The sequence below is a fragment of the Varroa jacobsoni genome, unplaced genomic scaffold (assembly GCF_002532875.2).
Source record: "Varroa jacobsoni isolate VJ856 unplaced genomic scaffold, vjacob_1.0 scaffold_410, whole genome shotgun sequence".
NCBI classification, from domain to species: Eukaryota; Metazoa; Arthropoda; class Arachnida; order Mesostigmata; family Varroidae; genus Varroa; species Varroa jacobsoni.
In genome coordinates, this window is record NW_019213312.1 from 75997 (window position 1) to 95701 (window position 19705).

At 38.7% G+C, this 19705-nt stretch overlaps 1 protein-coding gene across 1 annotated transcript; it reads right to left on the reverse strand.

The window, feature by feature from the left end:
- Positions 1–2422: 2422 nt before the first annotated feature.
- On the reverse strand, positions 2423–18589 carry LOC111260210 (heparan sulfate 2-O-sulfotransferase 1). Its single transcript, XM_022832784.2, has 7 exons — positions 16690–18589; positions 13903–14018; positions 11130–11275; positions 10400–10538; positions 9678–9917; positions 9281–9374; positions 2423–8537 (listed from the first exon to the last, which is right to left on the reverse strand). Exons 1-7 carry the CDS (start codon positions 17003–17005, stop codon positions 8326–8328), a joined length of 1263 nt encoding a protein of 420 aa, XP_022688519.1. The 5' UTR covers positions 17006–18589; the 3' UTR covers positions 2423–8325.
- Positions 18590–19705: the final 1116 nt, after the last annotated feature.

The window sequence follows — 19705 nt, forward strand, 5'->3', positions numbered from 1 at the left end:
TCGAGTCCATCGTGCTTGTACGTGAACGATGAACTTTGTTGTCAATGCTCGGAAGCGATATACGTGTATATAGATTGCCTCTCTTATATGCAGTTTACATTGCGCGTGGCTTGGGCCATCTATGAGGACATCAAATAATTCGCTGCTGTACAAAGTATTTAGTTTTCTTTATCATATGAATTCGAAACTTCGATTTCGATTATTGTCAGTTGCATTGCCGGTGTGGGTGTTCCTATTGGTCCTAGAAGGCCCCATTGGCACCTATTAACTTGCTATGTGAACATGCTTACTTTACCATGACGTTAATTCTCAAAAAGCTCCAAGAATGGCATTGGTTTCATATCGGCCCGCTAAAAGACAGGGAAAAAGTTCGTTTATCTGCTGAAGCTTAAAGTATTTACACTTTCTTTTTTTACGCCGCGTGTGACATGGCAATTATATCTTTTCCCTTCGCCTTCTCTATTATCAATTCCGTCAGAACCTCTACCCTACGTTATGATATTTATACCCAGCGCTGGCTCCACAGCACTGGATATAAACGGATGTTATCCTGACAGATGTGAGCGTGACGACTTGCTAGCAGTGCCAAGGTGACTATGCGAGCAAAGGCACCACAAGCTTAAAAGAACTAAGCACGTGCAATACATTTATAATAAATGGTGCTCATTCTAATGTTATATCTTTGTTATCGTTGCTATATAGTATCTATGAATACTGAATTTTCTTACAAGCCAAACCTATTTCTTTTCATAAATTAACTTATATTAAAGTTTTTTGAGCTCTCCTCAGTCGCCTACACTGTAGTGGGAGAAGCTTAGTATCATTTTATAAGGATAGTTTATGTCATTATCTGTCAAGGTTCGATGGACATGGCTACTGCAACGGTTAATTCTTTCTTTCATTAACATTTCATATGCTATATTGCAAAAATTTAAGTTGCACCTAAATATCCTAGACATGAGAGTTACACGTATGTCAATAAGAGCTATGTCTTGATGACAAAAACGTGCATAAAGTTTTTTTTTTTATTAGAAACCTGAACTGAGTATGCTGGGAAGGAACAATAGTATTACATAATTCAAAGCTGCTCCCATAATCTCTAACCCAGCGGTGGTGCTATCGTAACGTGTTGTGCTACTAAACTTATGGGCACGTAGAACTGCGGGAACAAATAGGCGTAAAAACCGTTCACCTTGTACTCGAAACCTAGAACAACGCTTAGCGGCAGCACCGGGCTTCAAACTCAAAGCACGTACTTATGTTTCTCATAATATAGACCCATATAGTTTCTATAGCATGTGTTAACAGGAAAATATCCTTTCATAATAGCCTTATGTTTCTCTATCCAGGTATATAAATGGTAGGACTGCTAGGGTAACAGATAAAAGAACTTTTCGAAGAAACGGTGAATTCTAAAATCGATTTGGAGGCTAAACTTGCGTATGAATGCTGTTAGTGTCCTAAACAACATGATTATTTATTTTTTCATTAATGCTATCATATATTATCTTTATAAGACTTATAGAAAAAAATGCAGATATTTAGTAGAAGCTTGAATGCGTCCCATTGCCATTGAGAGCCCTTCACGAGGATGCGAAACATTTATATATATACGATATATATATATACACGAGGATATAAACATTAGATAGAAGAAGTGTAGAGGAGGCTAGTCGTATGAAGCAACGCTTTACATTTATTTAGGGCGTAAAACATTTACTTAGCATACACGATGCTTTGGCCTGGCCTGATGTTAGGATTTTGTAGCATCTTTACCGCAAAGATATACAAAATCTGATAACGAAAACAAAAACCGATGGTGATAGTTTCACTATAAAAGTATTGAAAGATTAGCAAGTAAACAATTATTTATTTACATGGCGGCCGGTAACAAGACTTATTTATTTCATACTGACCATATTATAATCCTTTTAAGAAAAAAGATTTTACTGCACTACTCATTATATTCACGCATTAATTTTCCTTTTTATTTTTACGGCAAATTTACATGACATAGTTTATATCTGTAGTTGTTCCGGGTAGTTCCATTACAAAGTCGACTGACACATTTGTCGATTTGAGAAATTCGACCAACGATTGCGACCTTCCTAGTATGCCATGAACGAATTTGGTTTCTTAAGATTCACAGGTTTTTTTTCTGTGAAAACATTTGGTCAGATGTCAAGTTAGAATTGCCACCTCTACCAATTTTGCGAAAAAAATCAAGTAAATAAAAAAAAAATCAGTTCGTTTTCGAGAGCATTTTTAATTTTTTTTTCTTCAATGAATCTACAGTTTCAAGAAGGTATCCTTAGTACTAAATGCTAAGCAGTGTTTGAAATGTTTTTGAGGACCACACACACACAGACACACACACACGTACTTGTTGTTTCTACTGGCATAAATGAAGACAACGTTTGGATAAAACTTTAAATTAGTAACTCATATATTTTTTTACTATTTTTATTAACTTCTTTTCTGTCTATATATACTCGCCATTACATCGTTTAGTTATTTACCGACATTATTATCATATCGTCCGATCAATCCAATCACTTTATTGGGGTACTATAGTTTTGTTCGCCGATTTGGGCGCTCTTAATAAATAGCCTGATTTCACGGATACTTTCTGCGAGAAAGATTAACGCACAACGGTTCCACTGAAGTAATCGTATCATACTCCTCAATAGAACATCGTGTCGGCAATGGCCTTCTGTCCGCTGACTCTACACAAGACCTCGGTACTGTCAACCAGTTCCTTCGGCACCCGGTTACAAATCGTATGGCTCCTTTATATATTCAACGTTGTGTTCACCATATATCTACAGTAATTAGTTTTTCTCTGTAATCGTCGCTGTTTTGTGATGCTGGTGATTGCTTAGTTTAGGGCAATGGAGGGTATCGAGAGGAGAAGTACTCGCAATGGAGGTCCTTTAGTTATTGATTATACGGGAACTCACACTGTAGAAATGACCCTGTTTCGTTGTAAATCTCTGTTCTCGATCCTGTCGTATTTGCCCAAATCATGATATTTACGACGATGGATTTCCGAGTCTGGCGAACACGTGTGAAATGGGAGTGCTCATATTTAGTTGCAGGCTTACCTCAGCATGCAGTGCATAAGCCATTGTTTGTTATCAAAACGTTTCAGAGTAGCGTTCGATAAAATATATCGCTGATCGCTATACCTTGTTGTGTGAAAATATTTAGGTAGAGTGCTATTTCCCTTACATTAAACATTATGTGTCTATTGTAACTGGTTCCTATGGGTGGCAGGTTTTAACGCGATCATGCTTGGAAAATATATCGAGTCTGGCGCCTTATTGGGTATTGAGTTTTCGAATTCTCGCAGCTATATTACTATACTGTTGTACTGATTAGTTGAATAAGTTAATGTGTACCTGCGACCGATCATTTCGTCATGAAATTGCCTGTTTCAGTGTTGTTACACACGCGCCTCATAACTACATGTGCAACAAGTATTCATTAGGTAAAATGATCGGTGCGATTGCCATCTTCTCCTCTGCACAGCGATAGCTCCATTCTATAGGTTACAATAGAGATAGACGCATGCAGCGCGCAGTGCGTCCTAGCCGCGTTTGGCGTTCCCCATTTTATCCAATTGTTGGTGCCTAGCAGCAATATAGAAAGGTCAAGGAATGACCTCTGTCTCACTGGAACCGAAGACAATAACCAGTACTTTCTGGGCTTACACACTCGAGAACGGTCCAACGTCACGAACGTGCTGTTACGTCCACGAAAACGAATTGCACTATTTTAACTGCTACAGTTTAACTTGGCGATCGATAGTTCATATTTGCAGCACTCGGTATGTCGTGTTGTCCATGCGTTGGGCATCTGATGAACCGCTGGACTAGCAATCGTCATACGTGAAGCATGTTCATGGTGAGGGCAGGCAAGCTTCAAGTGCCTTTCATATAACCTCGAGGTCCTATAAGGCTCGGCGGAAGAAGTTCTCTGAGTTTCCACGCAGTTAAATAAAGCCTTAAAAGTCCTCTGTATTCATGCGAAGAACGGATGTTTGCTTGGTAAGTGCCATTATTTCAAATGTAAAATGTGTCATACTAAGCGAAGATTGGGCAAACTGTATGTACGAGTTTAGTCACGTCTGCAAATAATTTAAGCTTGAGAATTTTGAGCGCATGAACGAAGAAAACACCTTCGGGGATTACATTCGAAATTTATTATTGTTCCTTTTGTTCTCCTAGCTGTTCTCATACAATACAATGAGTGTATAGATGCAAGGCATTTATTCATTTCAACGAGCGTGGATGAAGTGGCGATTTGAACAACAAAATTAAACAGATCTGTACATGTAAAAAACGGCGACAAAATGTTCGATGCTATTACCCCTCGCAGTTGAAAAGGAAGGCAAGTGAATATTTACAATTTGGCATCAGCCTGAAACGGCGTGAAGCATAGAGCGATGCTGCCGCCGAAAGCCTACTAAGAACCATAAAGCATATTTGCTGACTAGTTTAGTTAAAGACCGCAAACAGAGTCCTTTTTGCATCTCGTCTTATTAAATTCACCATAGCTCATCGCATGTTAGGAAGTGACTTGATTTATCTCGCACGACAAAAACCATGTGAGTATATATTTTGTTTTTTTTTTTCTTTTTTTTTTTCGCCTATGCGGTAAATTATATACATGTTGACGTCAATTTCGTCTGCACATTATCTAATGGATAAGTATGAATGTGCTAGTTTTGAAGCGGCGAAACGTACGGAAGTCGTGTGTGTTATCGCAGTAACAGTCACGCGTCGACATCACTATTGACGTATGCAGTGTGCGTCAACAACAAGCGACAATTTTACTTCATGCTTGAAAGTCTATGTTAGGGCTACAGCTGTAACTACCATTGACGATTCCATGTGGTAGTAATGAAAAATATTTATTTCTAATCTAACAGATTTTGCTAAAAGCCGTTCTTCTATCACCTACATACAGAAGTGGATACCTATTCCCCTATCGTTTCTTGTCAAGCCACATTTTGACTTATGCTTCCTCTGGTCATTATGCGTCTCGTAAATGGTCGGTTGTTGGCGTCGGTATCGTGTATACATATATATTATTCAATATCATTAGAAACAACAATATATAATATACATATATAATTAGTTATAATATAATGAGTTTGTATGTGATTGTTGCGGGCGTGATTGTCCTTTGTTTGGTTATAGGTTATTATTATATAAGTATAGAGATGCGTGCCACTACACATGTCTCGTAGTTTGTCCTTGTCATACAGGGGGAATATTGCTCTCTCTCCCAGTTAGAGCTGTTCCTGGTATCAATTGGCGATGGGATCAATCTCCAGATAAACTTAGCCAGTTTTTCTCCGTAAAGCAATGTAAAAGTAACGTACACAGGTATTAGATAAGCGAGAAAGTACTGCGACACGCGCCCTAGTGAAAGACTGGTAGTTAACTCGACAGCGGGAAATGCTAATCGGAACATATCCGTTGATAATAAATTTTCGGTTGCTTAAGGCGTATCGACACAAACACGTATCCACCCCAGTATCATATCGATAACAACTGCAGTCAGCAATTTGAGATACTTCATTTTTTTTTAAATAAAAAAGGTGTGTTTCATTTTGAACGCCTTTGTCGTTCCATGGGATTTGGGAGTAACTAAGAAACGCACATGTAGCCAAATCAGTTTCTACCACATTTCAGTATTGCTAACAAAGCCGTCCGTTCCTCCAGCCTCCAAGATAAATAGAACTTAGCTCTCGTAACGTAATTCCACGTTAGTTAGTGTCTTCCGTAAAATCATTTTCGATTTTTTTTTCACAAGAACCCCGAGGTTCAGGCGTAAGAGAGAGTAAAGAACAAACCGAAAACTGATATGGCGCAGACAAGGCAAAACTTGGCATCGTATGCAAACGAATAGACTCTAATACGTACTACAAAAATATTATTATTTTGGCCGATTTAGAGAAAATAGTGGTTCTAGAACAAGTAGTTTAAAAGGAATTATAAAAACACGTAGCACAACATAACTAGTCATCGCTTATAACTCTATAAACACTTTAATCGCTAAGAATCTTAAGCGAACATTTATGCTACAATTGGTAACCGTTGCAACGTCCATTAACATGAACAGATGCCGTTACAAGCATAGCATGGGAACGTTTGTCGAAAGAACATTGTAGTGTTCTTAGTGTTGTTCATGTGCTTCTGTGAATTATTCGCGAACAGCTAACGCTTATGCGATCAGTCATCATCGTTGTGACTGAAGTGGCTGGTTGCTAGTAGATTTGGATTTTAGGAAAATACAATGGTATTGATGAGGATACCTATATTAGTCTTATTTGAAAGACATAAATTCCTTTGAAGGTTCACTTGATTCGTTACAGGGTGCCATCGGTTCCATTGTCTCACAATAATTTATGTTTTGCAATGATATCTCCTCTAATTTTCCAGTAACTCTGTCTTTACATTGTATGGGTGCTTGGATGCTGACAATTTTTTCCTCACATCTATCTAAATAAAAATCATTGTGCGATGCGGCCAAGACGAGTTTTAGTATATGGGTTATTTATGACTTGGTTAAGTTATTATCCCGAAGGAGTTTCTCCAGAAATTCCTATATTTTTGACAGTTATATATATGTGAATACCCTTTTCGTGTAGCCCCATTTCAGCTATTCAAGTCGCTCTTGAATAAATAGTGTTTATTCATTCACCAGAGCCAATATCCGCTACATGTAATACGGCAATGACATTGATACGGAATATAATTATTGGTAATAGCAGTTTAATCCGTTGCGGTCTGTCGTTACGACGTATCCGTTATAATGATGTATCATAATATGAAAGACATAAGTCAACCTGTAGACTGGGTGTACGACTTCTGAGACCTATCGTCTTTAATATGTGGCCATCATAAATCGGCGCACGATACAGTTGCCACTGTCAACCTATGAGAAATTGGGAAACGTCTTCACTCTATGCCTTTCCGCTACTCCCCATGAAATTCGCTATTTTCTAATAGCCTCTCACACTCTCACACAATATTAGGTGAAACAACAAATTAAAGTACGACTCCGTACGAACGGACGCAGACATGGTGTTGCCGCTACGAGTTTTTTAAGAGCCTTTCATCTATTCATATGTGATTCTTTTTTAAAGAGAGAAATGGCTTATATAGCAGGACGTATTGACGCTATCTTCTCATACTGCAGCATATCGGGAAATTAAAAGCGGATGCCTTTAAATATGTTATACGGGTACGTTAATATAGGTAAAAAGGTGAAGAGTGTTCTATGGCACGACGATGTATCACGAACACGAAAATTTCGAGTCACGTACTTACTATAAACAAGAAACTAGGTAAGTGTAGATGTCGTTCCTCCTCTATCTCCTTTCAACAAGAAAGAATTCTTCAAAGTTAAGACATGAGTCTTAATGTGAAAAAACTGAACAGCAAAATCAATACGAGAAAACGTTCGTACTTGTGTCAGAATGGTTGCAATATTCTGCATTCGAAAGATGCTAAAAATGACATACAATTGTCTCCATCCCTTGCTTTCATAATCTAAAGTAATATAAGAGCATATAATTCACCATATGGTAGAAACAACGGTATTGGGAACTGGAAACCGTATTTGAAAGCCCTATGGGTACCTTGAACCTTTGAAACAATGACGCGGTGCCTTTACAGTGCCGTGTTTACTTCATTGTTTGAAGCTCTTAAAGCTTCCAACTTCTTCTTTTTCTCCTTTCGGTCCATGTATTCAATGCCAATGTCTGTTGATAGGCTACAGGCATTTCGCTTAATTATTAATTATCCGTGTTTATACAAAAATGATACAGTTTTTTTGGTCATAAGGTCACCATTACGAACTTTCTTCGTTAATATAAACTCATTCAACGAAGTGTGTTCGATGTCTAGCCAGGCTGTGTGCAGTCAGTATCGCCCAGTGGTTAATTAACCAGAGATTGCTATCCAACAAAACTAGTCTACAATGGCGCCCCCCCAAATAATCCTTTCTTCAACGTTTTTTTTAGTATTTTTTATTACTGTAGGCGCATATGATTATAGCCTTATCACAAAGGAGATCGATATTCAAATGGCAACAGAATAATCTGCCATAATATTTTACAGAAAAAGAGTTTGTGCAGGTTCACTGTCGTCTAGGTCAGTCTTTTCATCCCAAACGCTTTCATACCATGAAGCGGACCCTCTCACGACATTTTATACAGGAGCGGTAGTAGTGGTTTATGTTTATCAGAAGACAAGATTGTTGTATGGCCGCTTGACGTTGTTAGAGGCTCAATTTTAGGCCGGACTTACCCTACCAATGTTTCTTAGGTCGGATCTTCTCGAAGAAAAATTGCTGAGCTCCCTGCTCTCCGTTCAGTTTCTCCTTGATAAGATTGAAGTGCCTTTTGGCAAACTCGTAGAATTCTGATTCGAGTTCATAGATGGGCCATTGCTTGATTAGAGCGACGGTGTCTGCTGATACGGCCTTCTTATTGGCGGTCTTTCGTAAGTGAGATTTGTTGCCTGGAACCAGCAAATGAAGATAAATTATGTAAATTGCCATCTCAAGGCATGAAAAATAAAAGTCGTAAGTATGAGAGAGTACAGGCAATCATTTTGGTGGGTGCGGTAGAATACTTGATACTAATAGACTTTGTATATAGCTGCCTTCAATAGTGAACGTTGCTGTAGTTATGCTATACTTAAATGTAACAGCATGTTATTGCGCCATCGCACGATATTATTTTGGTCGAACTGCAGTAAGGCCTACATGTCTATCTACTGGAAAACAGCGCGCGCATAAAGCTAACTTCTCAATAAATGAATGTTATAGAAGTTATCGCAAACACTCCGTAGTTGAGCCACACTGATCATCATACATTTGAAAATCTACGCTGATTGCGCTAGAAATCACCTCTAGATCACATGTAACTAGTGAAAAGTAAGTTGACGACTATTATTAGTACCATTTTATTGCTAACTGTCAAATCCCATGTCTTACATCTTGAAAAAACTTTTGTGTTTTTTTTTTGAAAAAAGTTTTCGGTACTTATATAAAATGAACACTATCAAGATATAGATATCTTGATACAAAAAAAATAGTATGATTTGGCTATAACACGCAAGTGCGTGCCAAAACATGATTGCACAGTCAATTTAATCTAGGATAATAAAATAAAGAATGAATGTGTTTTATTTATAAATCAGTAGCAGTAGATTGCCTTAAGCATTCTTTTAATAAAAACAAAATAAACCTAAACGCCTACCTAACTGAAAATGTTTCGAGGCGCCTCGAAAAAATCGAGGCAATACGATTTCCAATATATCCACAAAGTCCTGAAGTTGTTCAGTTGTTCCGACCTTAAATGTAAATCGAAGTAAATAGTTAATTTTATAGCAAGTCTACAGCACATAAGATGTTGACAATCGTTATAATAATGTGTTGAAAAAAATATACCTTTTTAAAAATAAAAATGAAGTCAGGATCGAAAATATCGAACATCCCCCACTTTCAATACCGTTATTATTACTTGCAAAATAAAACTGTTTCCTTTCTAAACTAAACTACACGAAAAGAAAAAATAATTTTTAGCAAAAACAGCTGACTAACAATAGCAATCAAATCGAATATATGCATTGATACGTTGATCGTGCAATACTTACCAGTAGATATTTATTGATCAAGTTGTTCTTAGCTTGTTCGAGAGCCCATCTACTACCAGGCTGCCAACATGTTGGAGCATGTCCACAAAAGAAGGGTATTTGCAGCCACATTTTGTCTTCAGAGCAGTCCTGGCCTTGTTGTCGAACGCATTCGTCAAATGTGCGCTTATCGCCGCTACGCCGTCGTTGAAGATGAGGCCGAAAATCATCACCGTTGCGTAGAAAGTAATAATAACTCACCTATTGCAAAATGGCCCAATAGCTTTACTTTGGAGGTAGCTTCTTCGTAGGCTACTAGAGGTACATGTGCCTGTTCTTGCATCTGTTACAATTATGTGCTGTTTAATGTTATATTCGTCAGCAATATTACATATGCTATATGTGTTGTAAGTGTCAAACGAGTGGTTTTAATAAAGCTGAATCATTAATTATTGAAACATATATACGTATATGGGCCTTGTTTAAGCTAGCTAAGAATTAAATCAAAAATAAATCGTTACAAGCATCGTGGTGAGGACGCTGTAAGTATATTAGTGCCAAAGCACAAGCACCGAGGGAGCTAAATCGAATCTATTTCTAAAGCATCTTTCTTCCAAAAGATCTCGTTGAAAGCCCATTCGCAGTAATTAACAGCCAATACCCGTGATAAGGCTGCAAATTTGAGGCATTCAGTCCGTGAGTGATCCAAAACTAGAATCATGTCTAGTTTATATGATACTCACGAGTCTCTCGAGCGGCTCCCGAACGATGTTAATGTAAATCGGCGGCGGCATCCCGAAACGGGCGAAATCCAGAAATGCAACGTGACCGTGATATATCGATGGTTTCATCGCTTCCCATTGTGAAATATTTACAGAATACCTGCAAATGACAGTAGGAATGAGCCTTCTAGTAGCTTGAGCCTGGAAAGTAACAGCTCTGAAATAGCGGTATAAAATATCAGAACCGTTCACGGTTAAAATTGTCAAAAACTGCTATTTGTCCTACAGGGTTGCGTCTGGTGGCTGTCGTGATCGTTCAAAAACAACTATTCATCATTTTAGTAGACGGTAGCGGTAACTACAAGTTTTTTTTTAAAATTTCTTGCGCTTCGATAAAGTCAATTTTTTCTCTCTTTGATTATATATTTTTTTCAGTTTGGCCAACGCTGTTGAACATGACTGCAACGATTCGCAACATATGCACTCCATTATACAAAGAATCATTTCAACACATGTTGCTAACGTAGGAATGACAAGGAAAATTCAGCCTAAAATTCAATGCAGGCCCTCTAATGTATTAATACAAAGAAATAATTGATTAACTCTGTTATTTAGTATTTACACACTAAAATTATTAATATTGATTTTAAATTATAAATATTAATTTTAGCCAATCAGTGCTAACCTTCAATTAGCAGCTATAGCAACTTGTACAATGTCATAAATAGCATAAACACATTAATAGATATACCTCATCTGGTCTGCGACAGACATAATATGCATGTTTCGGCTCGTATTAATGTGTAGCACAAAGAATCTGTTTTTAGCGCAAAGGTCATACGCGACGCCGGTGAACGATGTGGATGCAGTTTTCGGGACCCGATTATAGATAATAACCTAAAAAACAAGCCGATACCGAATGATCAACATCATTTATTTCAACAACTGCAATTCGTCTCGTGTTTACAAGGAAAAGAATATCGAAAATTTTGTTTGGAAAAAAAATCATATATATATATATGAAGACTATCAAAAAAAGAGAACTTTGTTTAATATAGAACTCATAGACCGAATTACTAAGGCGATTCTATTTACAGCGAAGGTTCCGCAAGGGGCAAAAGAAATCTTAATTATGAACCGTTTTTTTCAGCCTCGTACGCACAAGTCGCAGAATCTAGTAAATATCGTCAATAAACCGATCAAAGTTATTTAGATTCGGTAAGCATAAAACAGTAAGCAGTAAGAGAAGTTCTTCATTAATCCAATTTTACATTCTTTGGACGCATAGGTCTCAAACTCGGTGCAGGCGCATATCGCACTGGGGGCAATTTCTCTTAACTTTCCTACAGAAATACAGTGAACCTGTTTCCTTTGAACGCGCGACAGCAGCTATCTATGTTACACGTGGAACGGTTAGTCAACAATGCATTCCCTGTTACCAAAATTTAAATTTTCATCTACAACATATACTTGATTCACGGAAACACGACGGTCGTACGTTTGTACTTGACGCTCATAATTGACCGACGTGGCCAGTTTTCTTCTAACGGTGATCCTGAAAAGATTTAGCATCGATTGGAATCTACTAATTAAAGCAACGCCACTTAAAAACAACTATTCTACCGTCATGCAAGTAGACGGACCGGTATCTACCCGCTCAGCAAATGCAATTTTTGATGACTTTGATAGTTATACGCTGAAAACAATCGTGTCGCTGGTTATAAATTAGAGATAAATGCTATTAAAGAACTTCCGTTTATAGAACAAGCTATCGTCTGTGTCATTAGATCGATACGTGATGATTTTGAGGATAAAATTGACACACGCCATAAATGGAAGCGGGCAGTGATGTAGGGGCGAGACGCAGCAGAATGTTGGCCCGAAGTTGCGGCAGTAGCTGACTGCTGTGACGCATGCTCTGTTTTAACCTGTTTACATATGACGTGCACGATATGGTAGTCTGATTTAAGGACGGGAGAAACTTTAGGGTGGCACGACGAACGACGTATGGAAATCTTTCCTCATTGCAAACCTTATTTAGTTAATGATCTTGCGTTAATAAATCCTTAGTAAGTTAAACTCCCTTCGCTCTCTTTCGAGCAGTTGTTCGCTTTAGCCAGTTTTTGGACCACTTTTTCGCATACATCTGTCTATGGAACGGCAGCACTGTTGAGCTTGTCCACTTTCCGCGATTGTTGCAGTATACTTTAATTTTGAGGTACCTTCATAAAAAGCAATAGCGCGCATATATTTTGCGCTATCTCTGTCTGGTGGAGCATGTCATTACTAGTTCTTATTCTTATTCGTAGCTATCACTAGTTCTTGTTAGAGATAACTATAACCTTTGTTCGCGGAATAACCTCGGGCTTTTTTGTAACAGGCAGATTGCCATCGAATGCCCCCACATCATGTGACATAACTGCGCTCGATTTTTTTGTGAAGGTATGTAGAAGATAAGGTCCATTAGAAGAATCTACGCGCGATGGACAGATTTAAGGAAAATATATGTTCTGCCATTTCATAAATGGAGCAAGATCTATAACGAAAACTGGGTGACGCAAGTAACTACTATCGAGAAAGTCTATTAATTTTGTGTTTAGGTAAAACTTTAAAGTTTGTAATAGAAAAAGGTTCATGTGATGCGTTTAGTCGTTGAGTTGAAGTCTCTATCGACCAAACGACCATCTCATATAAATAAGGATAACAACCCTGAACGCAGCGAGAGCAACTTCAACGAGACAGCATCGCACACCTCAGAGAAAACGAGGCAAATGGATTAATCAAGGATTGTCAAGCCTTGTGTGGCTAAAAATGTTTTTCGCTATATACCAATGTCCAAATGCCTAAGTGGACTAGCAACACAACGAGATCCTTTTATAACGCAAACAACACCTAGCGGATATTACTGTTATAACTATATACGGGCGGCTGGTAAGAAACTGTATTTAGAGAAATGAGTGCCATTTAAACCAACTGTAGCCGGAACGTTACAAAAAGATGTGAATTCAGTGGATAATGCGATCAGAAGACGGGAGCTAAAATTGAAACCCAGTGTACGGAAACGGATACATTAATTTCATATAAAAATAATTCTAACAGAAATATCTGAAGCGAGTAATGGTGTACCGTTTCAATATACGCATATAGAATATACTTATAACAAGAATTAAGCCAGTTTGTGTTTTTTACTTTACAGGTTTATCTATGGGGTGCTATTAAAGGACAAAGGCCATTCTATACGAATAGTTTAATCTCTACAAAGCCTATTTCGACTATAATCTAGTATCATTTCAGGTGCGGCATTGATCATCGTAAGCACAGATATTAGCGCCACACTATGTTACGTGATTATCAGCTCTCGCCTAATTCTTCACCGTACCATTACGGTTTCGTTCGGCTACAGGCAAAATCCGTTTGGACGCATAATTTTTACATATGAATCTATGAATTCGTATGGCAGAAAGCAAAAGGTAATAAGTTATACTTCGCTGATCTCACATTAATGGAAGTGGAATATTAATTACCTGATTGTCGAATGTTTTAAGCGGAAGCCCGAGCGAATCGTCCATGTCTTCTGTTTGAGAAGACGGTTCTCCCAGAACGGGGAAACGATTGAAGTTTAATCGAGCCAGCATTTTCCCTGAAATCAAATATCCATTTTGATGTTAATATTGAGCCGAATAAAACCTATTCAGCGCAAGCAAATACGCCAACCCGCCACATGCTGAAATGAGTAGGCACAAATTCACCAAGCATAGGCTCGATAAAACAATATAGTAATTAAAATTGCTTTATTGCAGTTTTTATTTGGGCTAAAAAAGGATATTACAGATAGGATAACCTTGAGAATATATTAGCTCGTAAGTATCGGTAAACGTTTATAATAAGAATAGTCAGTTCGGATATATTTCGCGATTTGTCTTAATAGACTTACCTCAGAAATGGCACTATTTCGAAATATCGCAGGGTCCCATCATATTTTCAATATATATGTATATATCATTGACTCGAATCTTTGCTCTCTAGCCATAGCATAGTTACGCCTTACGTAACTTTATGGTACTTTTTTGATCCTGTACAAGCACGTTTGCACTCTATAGTACTATAGCACTTGCGTAATTAATTCACTGATAACTGTAAGTGCATGTAGTGAATCGCATGTAGATTCAGCCGGTTCGGTATTGGAAATCGACAGTAGGAAAGATCGTACAAAATTACCTGGTATTTAGACTATGCCAGGATCACTCTAATACATGCAGATCTTTGCTACTAAACTTTCAGGCTCCCATTAAGACGTTTGATTTCCCGCCTAGTGGACAAATCTATATCGCTAGTAGAGTTTAGTCAAAAAGAAAGTAATTTAAAGAACTTCTAAAGCTTTCACCACTCAGAATATATTCTGCATCTCAAATATTGCAGTGATTGTGATAGTAGCATATTTTTTATTATATATATATATATGGTAGTACTATATAATAACTGAAGTATCGATTGAAGCATTGATCAATCGAGCAAGTTACTCTCAAACATCAAATTTAGAGCACAAATGATGTATTTGTTCAGGGAAGTTAATCGAATGTGCTTAGTCTTGTAGTCAATCTCGCTGAGCTTATTTTGCAACACCATATAGCAGAACTTCGTTAATACCGTACTAATATCAGTAAACGCTTGCCAGTCATCGTTAACGGGAGGTAAATAGAGTAAGAGCCTTATTGTCAATTTAACGGGTTTGTAGTGACACTGTATATTAAATCTGTTTGCCCCAAAGGTAGAGTAACATTTTCCGGGGTCAGAGAACCAACTATGGGGATCAGAGAACAAACACCAGTAATAAACGTCCCTATGTTTGATCTAATTTATTATTTAACGTTCACGATGTCTGAATAACTAATACGATACCGTGTACATGTTTATAGCTGTTCTTGTCCTAGCGATAACCAAGTGTATCAAATTTAAGGACTCCAGGACAAATGACTTCATCTTATTCAAACTGATTGTTCGGAACGAAAGAGAGCCATACGTAAAATATAAAATATGTCACAATGGTATACCGATGCGGCTTGCAAATGACAGTTCAAACGTGAACAAAAAAATAATTGTAAGGCGTTGGCAGCACCGAATGCGCAGCTTTCTATTACGAATAAGTAATCCAAGAAACAACCTTATAATGATATACGGAAATGCACATTGATATGATACCTATGCAATAATCTCATGTAATTGTTGATCTAGCACTTCATTCTTTTAGATTTGTGCAATTTTTACAGCTCCTCTAGAAGATTAAATATTAAAATAAGCGATATTGAATTTTTTTTTGGTGTCAGTGGTCCAATTAAATTTAATCAACCATCTTTTTTAAAATATTTGAAAAAACCCATTTGTAGATGGAAAGAATGCGACCAAAATCTAAACCGGCCTAACCAGGCGATACGTAAGTGGTGAAAGACATTACAAAATAGCCTAAGAATGATGCAGCTTTGTATCACTCGTCTGCCGTTGTAACATGTTTGAATGAATTTAATAATTGAAATAATTTAATAATTTATAGTAGAAATGGTCCTTGGCTTTTGATTCAATGGCATAAGCCTACACACCCCTTTCGATATCGTTCGGTAACCTAAAGGGAAAAAGCTATTGAAAAATGAAAATAAATTATTACGATTGTAGTTATGTGATAACTACTTCTACCAATGAATACTAATTAGTGGTCACCTGTTTCACACCCAAATGCTCAGCTCAGGTTTGACGTTGCAAATCAACACGATCCAACCTAAACAACATCGCCGGCCAAGCAAAAGATCACAGTGTCCGATTATACGACGCCCTTTCGGCAACGTATTGCGGATCAAAAATGACGTTCTTCTGGTAAATTTCCAAAAGGCCAACAATGAAAAGATTCCCTAGAGGTAAGTAATTACTGAAGGGAAGTAGAAAAGGAAAAAATTGATACCAGCTCGTTTTCCTGCATTTCCAGCAAAACACAAGTCAGATGATGGCTCCTTCAACATTATTAATTATCAAGCACATTGCAATCTATCCACTTGCTTTGCCTATTTTTACGAGTAAGCATCGCCGTATTTTCCGGTCAGAGAAATTCCATAGCATGGCACGGATTTCTTCATGATTTTCAATCGATTTAACCATAGGAACAAATGTACGAAGCTGGTATGATTGTTCTGCTAGATCGATTGTTTACCCCAAACCTTCAAAGGCTTTCAGCCGTCTATTACAGTATTTTATTTCCTCCTATAGTAACATTGTTCCTGAACCTGCTTGAGCCATCCTCGTTTGTTTATCTACTCACGACTTACCCATGTATTGGTTCGTCTCCTCGATGGTCCGCATGCGGTGCTCGAGTTCGGTGAATAAGAGAAACCATACGCCGAAGAAGACGAGGCCAGCGAAGACGCGCCAGAGCGCTGGCGTTCGCGCGACTGAGGAGAGCATCTCCAGTCCTCGGGTGGTCACATCCTGTCGACGGTTACCGCCACACGCCAACCCCCCGATGCTGCTGCTACCGCCGATGTTGCCGGCACCCGCACGCACTGTCGTTTTGCCACCGAATGCCCCGCCAACTCCGTTCGCCTGCTGCGACAGGAGGTGAAGCTTCAAGTCCGCTCCGGACATCGACCGTTGCTACTCTAACAGCTCGCGGCGGCTAGCAGCAGCAGCTTTACAATCAGTGTAGACAACGTAGGACAAGGAGCGGAAATAGGTGGACCATTCACGGTCCCTAACGCCCTCGCCTAAATGGCAAAACTTCTACCCAATAGTTCCGATTTCAAACTGTCACCACTGACTTTCGAACACTCTCCCACGCCTTATGCTAGTAGTCGATATAGCAAAAAGCGTGACGTGAAGAGGACCGTTATGCTACCCCGGTCCTCGCCCCAAAATCGGAGTATTTTCTGGCCTCTAATTAGCATTTAGGAAGCCAGAGCTCTCAGCTTGGCTGTCGTTGGTATATAGCGTGGGGCAACCTCTTCAGACCCCAACTAAAATCGCGCTAATAGCACGTATTTATAATTCGTAGATTCGCTTTATTGAAATATATGCAAAATCTATATTCATTTAACAATAACGGTAAGTTACGGAGTGACTACATAAATACTGTGTACACTATATGTTTGGACCGATTGATAGATGAATTCGAACAAGAACCGCTTCTTTACTGCCTCTCAGAACGCATTAGCAACTGGCTGGTGTGACATGGGCTTTGTGGTCGCGTTTTCTACTCACTCACCATCGTTTTCTTTTTAATTCCGCTTTTTTTCCTACTTTTCACATTAACACCAATACGTCCTTTCCGTATCAGGTCTTCACATGGCTTTTTAGGACCCCCGTCAGCTGCAGGCGACAATTGAACCTGGGGGTTTTAGTAGCCTTTAAAGCATTGTTTGTCTGCCTTGACGCTGCTGGGAAAGGTGGTGAGCACTTCACCACAGCGTTTTAAATCTCAACGACGAATTCCGACTCGCCGTTGCGAGATCCTCGTTGCAGTTGTGTGGGTTTTGACAGTATGTTTAGCTGGGCAACTGGGGTTGATTGTTCTGCTGCAGTTTTATAACCGAGAATGAGTCCGCTCCTGTAAATGACGGGACAACATATCCACTGGGAGAAAGTTGCATTGTATACGGCTGCTAGAGAGCCAACGAACGGGCAACGGAATAGCCGAGGCCACTATTGTATCGAAGTGGCAGCAGCAGCAGCAGCAGTAGGACAACCGTTTGGCGCAGAAATCGTTCAGGGGGTAAGATAGAACCAGCATCAGCGATAGCCCTCTTTAACCATCAGCTCAAGCAGACGACAGAGCCGTAATGTTATTTGCCCACACTGATACTGTGGTCTTTGCCCGATCAATGGGGGGCGAAAGAGCTCCTCCTCACAAGGGGTATTTCAAAGTTGGTAGTAGCACCAACATTGGTACTACCATTGCAAAGGGGATAGCTCCTGAAATGCGGTAGCACCCTCAGACAACAATGTCACATATCACCCAAAAATAATCTGCAAGCAGCACTTTACTGTGGACTAATAAACGAAAACGAAGATTCAATCATGAAATATAATATCACCGCGCTACTGCCACGTGGTGTCCCAATCAACGTGATGACCGTCGCGCTCCGAAACCAGCGCGGCTGGCTGTCATTCAGTTAACTCTCGTTTACTTTCGGACCTGACGTAAGTTGCGATGTGTTGAACAACATTCCGTCGATTTGGATGGCGCGGAGCTCGAATGAATAAATGGCGGGCGGGACTCCCACGGGGAGGATTACTTCGAAAAACCGCGAAATCTGTAACATGCATGCGAACGACTTGGCCTAAATTTTTTTCAAGGTTTCATATTCTGTTGATACCGTGTCGAAATATATGTCGAACAATGCAATCGAAATATAAAGTACTCCTTGTCTACTTCTCTATTAAAACCAGGCTTTAAAGGTTTTTTTTCTTATTACCTTAACTTGATAATAATCCTATTGCGAACAAAATCTCAGACTGGAACACGAATTATGTGTTATAAAAATTAAGGAAATACGAAACGTCAGGAACACACCGGAATATCTTATGCTTCTAGTTCGCAATTCTATTGTCATGACAATTAGGGTTCAAGCGAGTATAGAAATATTGCGCTAAGTATCGCGCTGCTACAGGACCTGTCATGCCTTGTAGTAGTAGTAGGAAACTTGTGATAAACTTGAAAAAAAAAACAATATTTGTCAAATAGCATCAATTTTGCCGACGATGTTCATAACTGATGAATAGGTAACACGTACAGGTCTACTACGACTGTCATAAAAACAATAAATCTTTTCTCGTCTCGACCGCATTATCATATCAATTCTATTGTAAACTTTATATGATTCGTATAAAACAGAAGCACTTTATAGAATATATCTGGTTGGCGTGGAGGGTACTAAAAAGACCGTTACCTAAAAAATATATAATAAAAAATAGATCCTTATTTTGATTTTAACATTCCTAACTACTCTAGTTTAGCCGTTCGGGTGAAATTCTTTGGAGCATCGCAAGTATAATTGCTGAATAGATGTAATGCGCTTGAAGACTGATCTTACCCACAGCCTTAATCAGAACTTAGAAAAATAAGGAACATTGCAATATACTGGCAAATTTATTGACCTAATATCGCCTAAAAGCCTTTGCGTACTTCGCTGAAATGTTCGATGCTAGACGTATTTATTTTTTCTCTTCGTTGATTAATCAGTATCTCATCTTTAATGCTGGCCTTCACAGCTAAGCAATCCTAGTTGCAGAGTCGACAGAATTCTCTTTACTTTCTGCAACGGAGTGTCCAGCCAGAGCATACTTGGA

Bases quoted from the DNA above. Each gene is read 5' to 3' on its own strand.
- LOC111260210 (XM_022832784.2), bottom strand. From the start codon at position 17,005: ATGTCCGGAGCGGACTTGAAGCTTCACCTCCTGTCGCAGCAGGCGAAC. The intron at 14,019-16,689 runs GTAAGTCGTGAG...ATTTGATTTCAG, and splicing joins GGAGACGAACCAATACATGG to GGAAAATGCTGGCTCGATTA. The intron at 10,539-11,129 runs GTATATCTATTA...TGTCATTTGCAG, and splicing joins TCTGTCGCAGACCAGATGAG to GTATTCTGTAAATATTTCAC.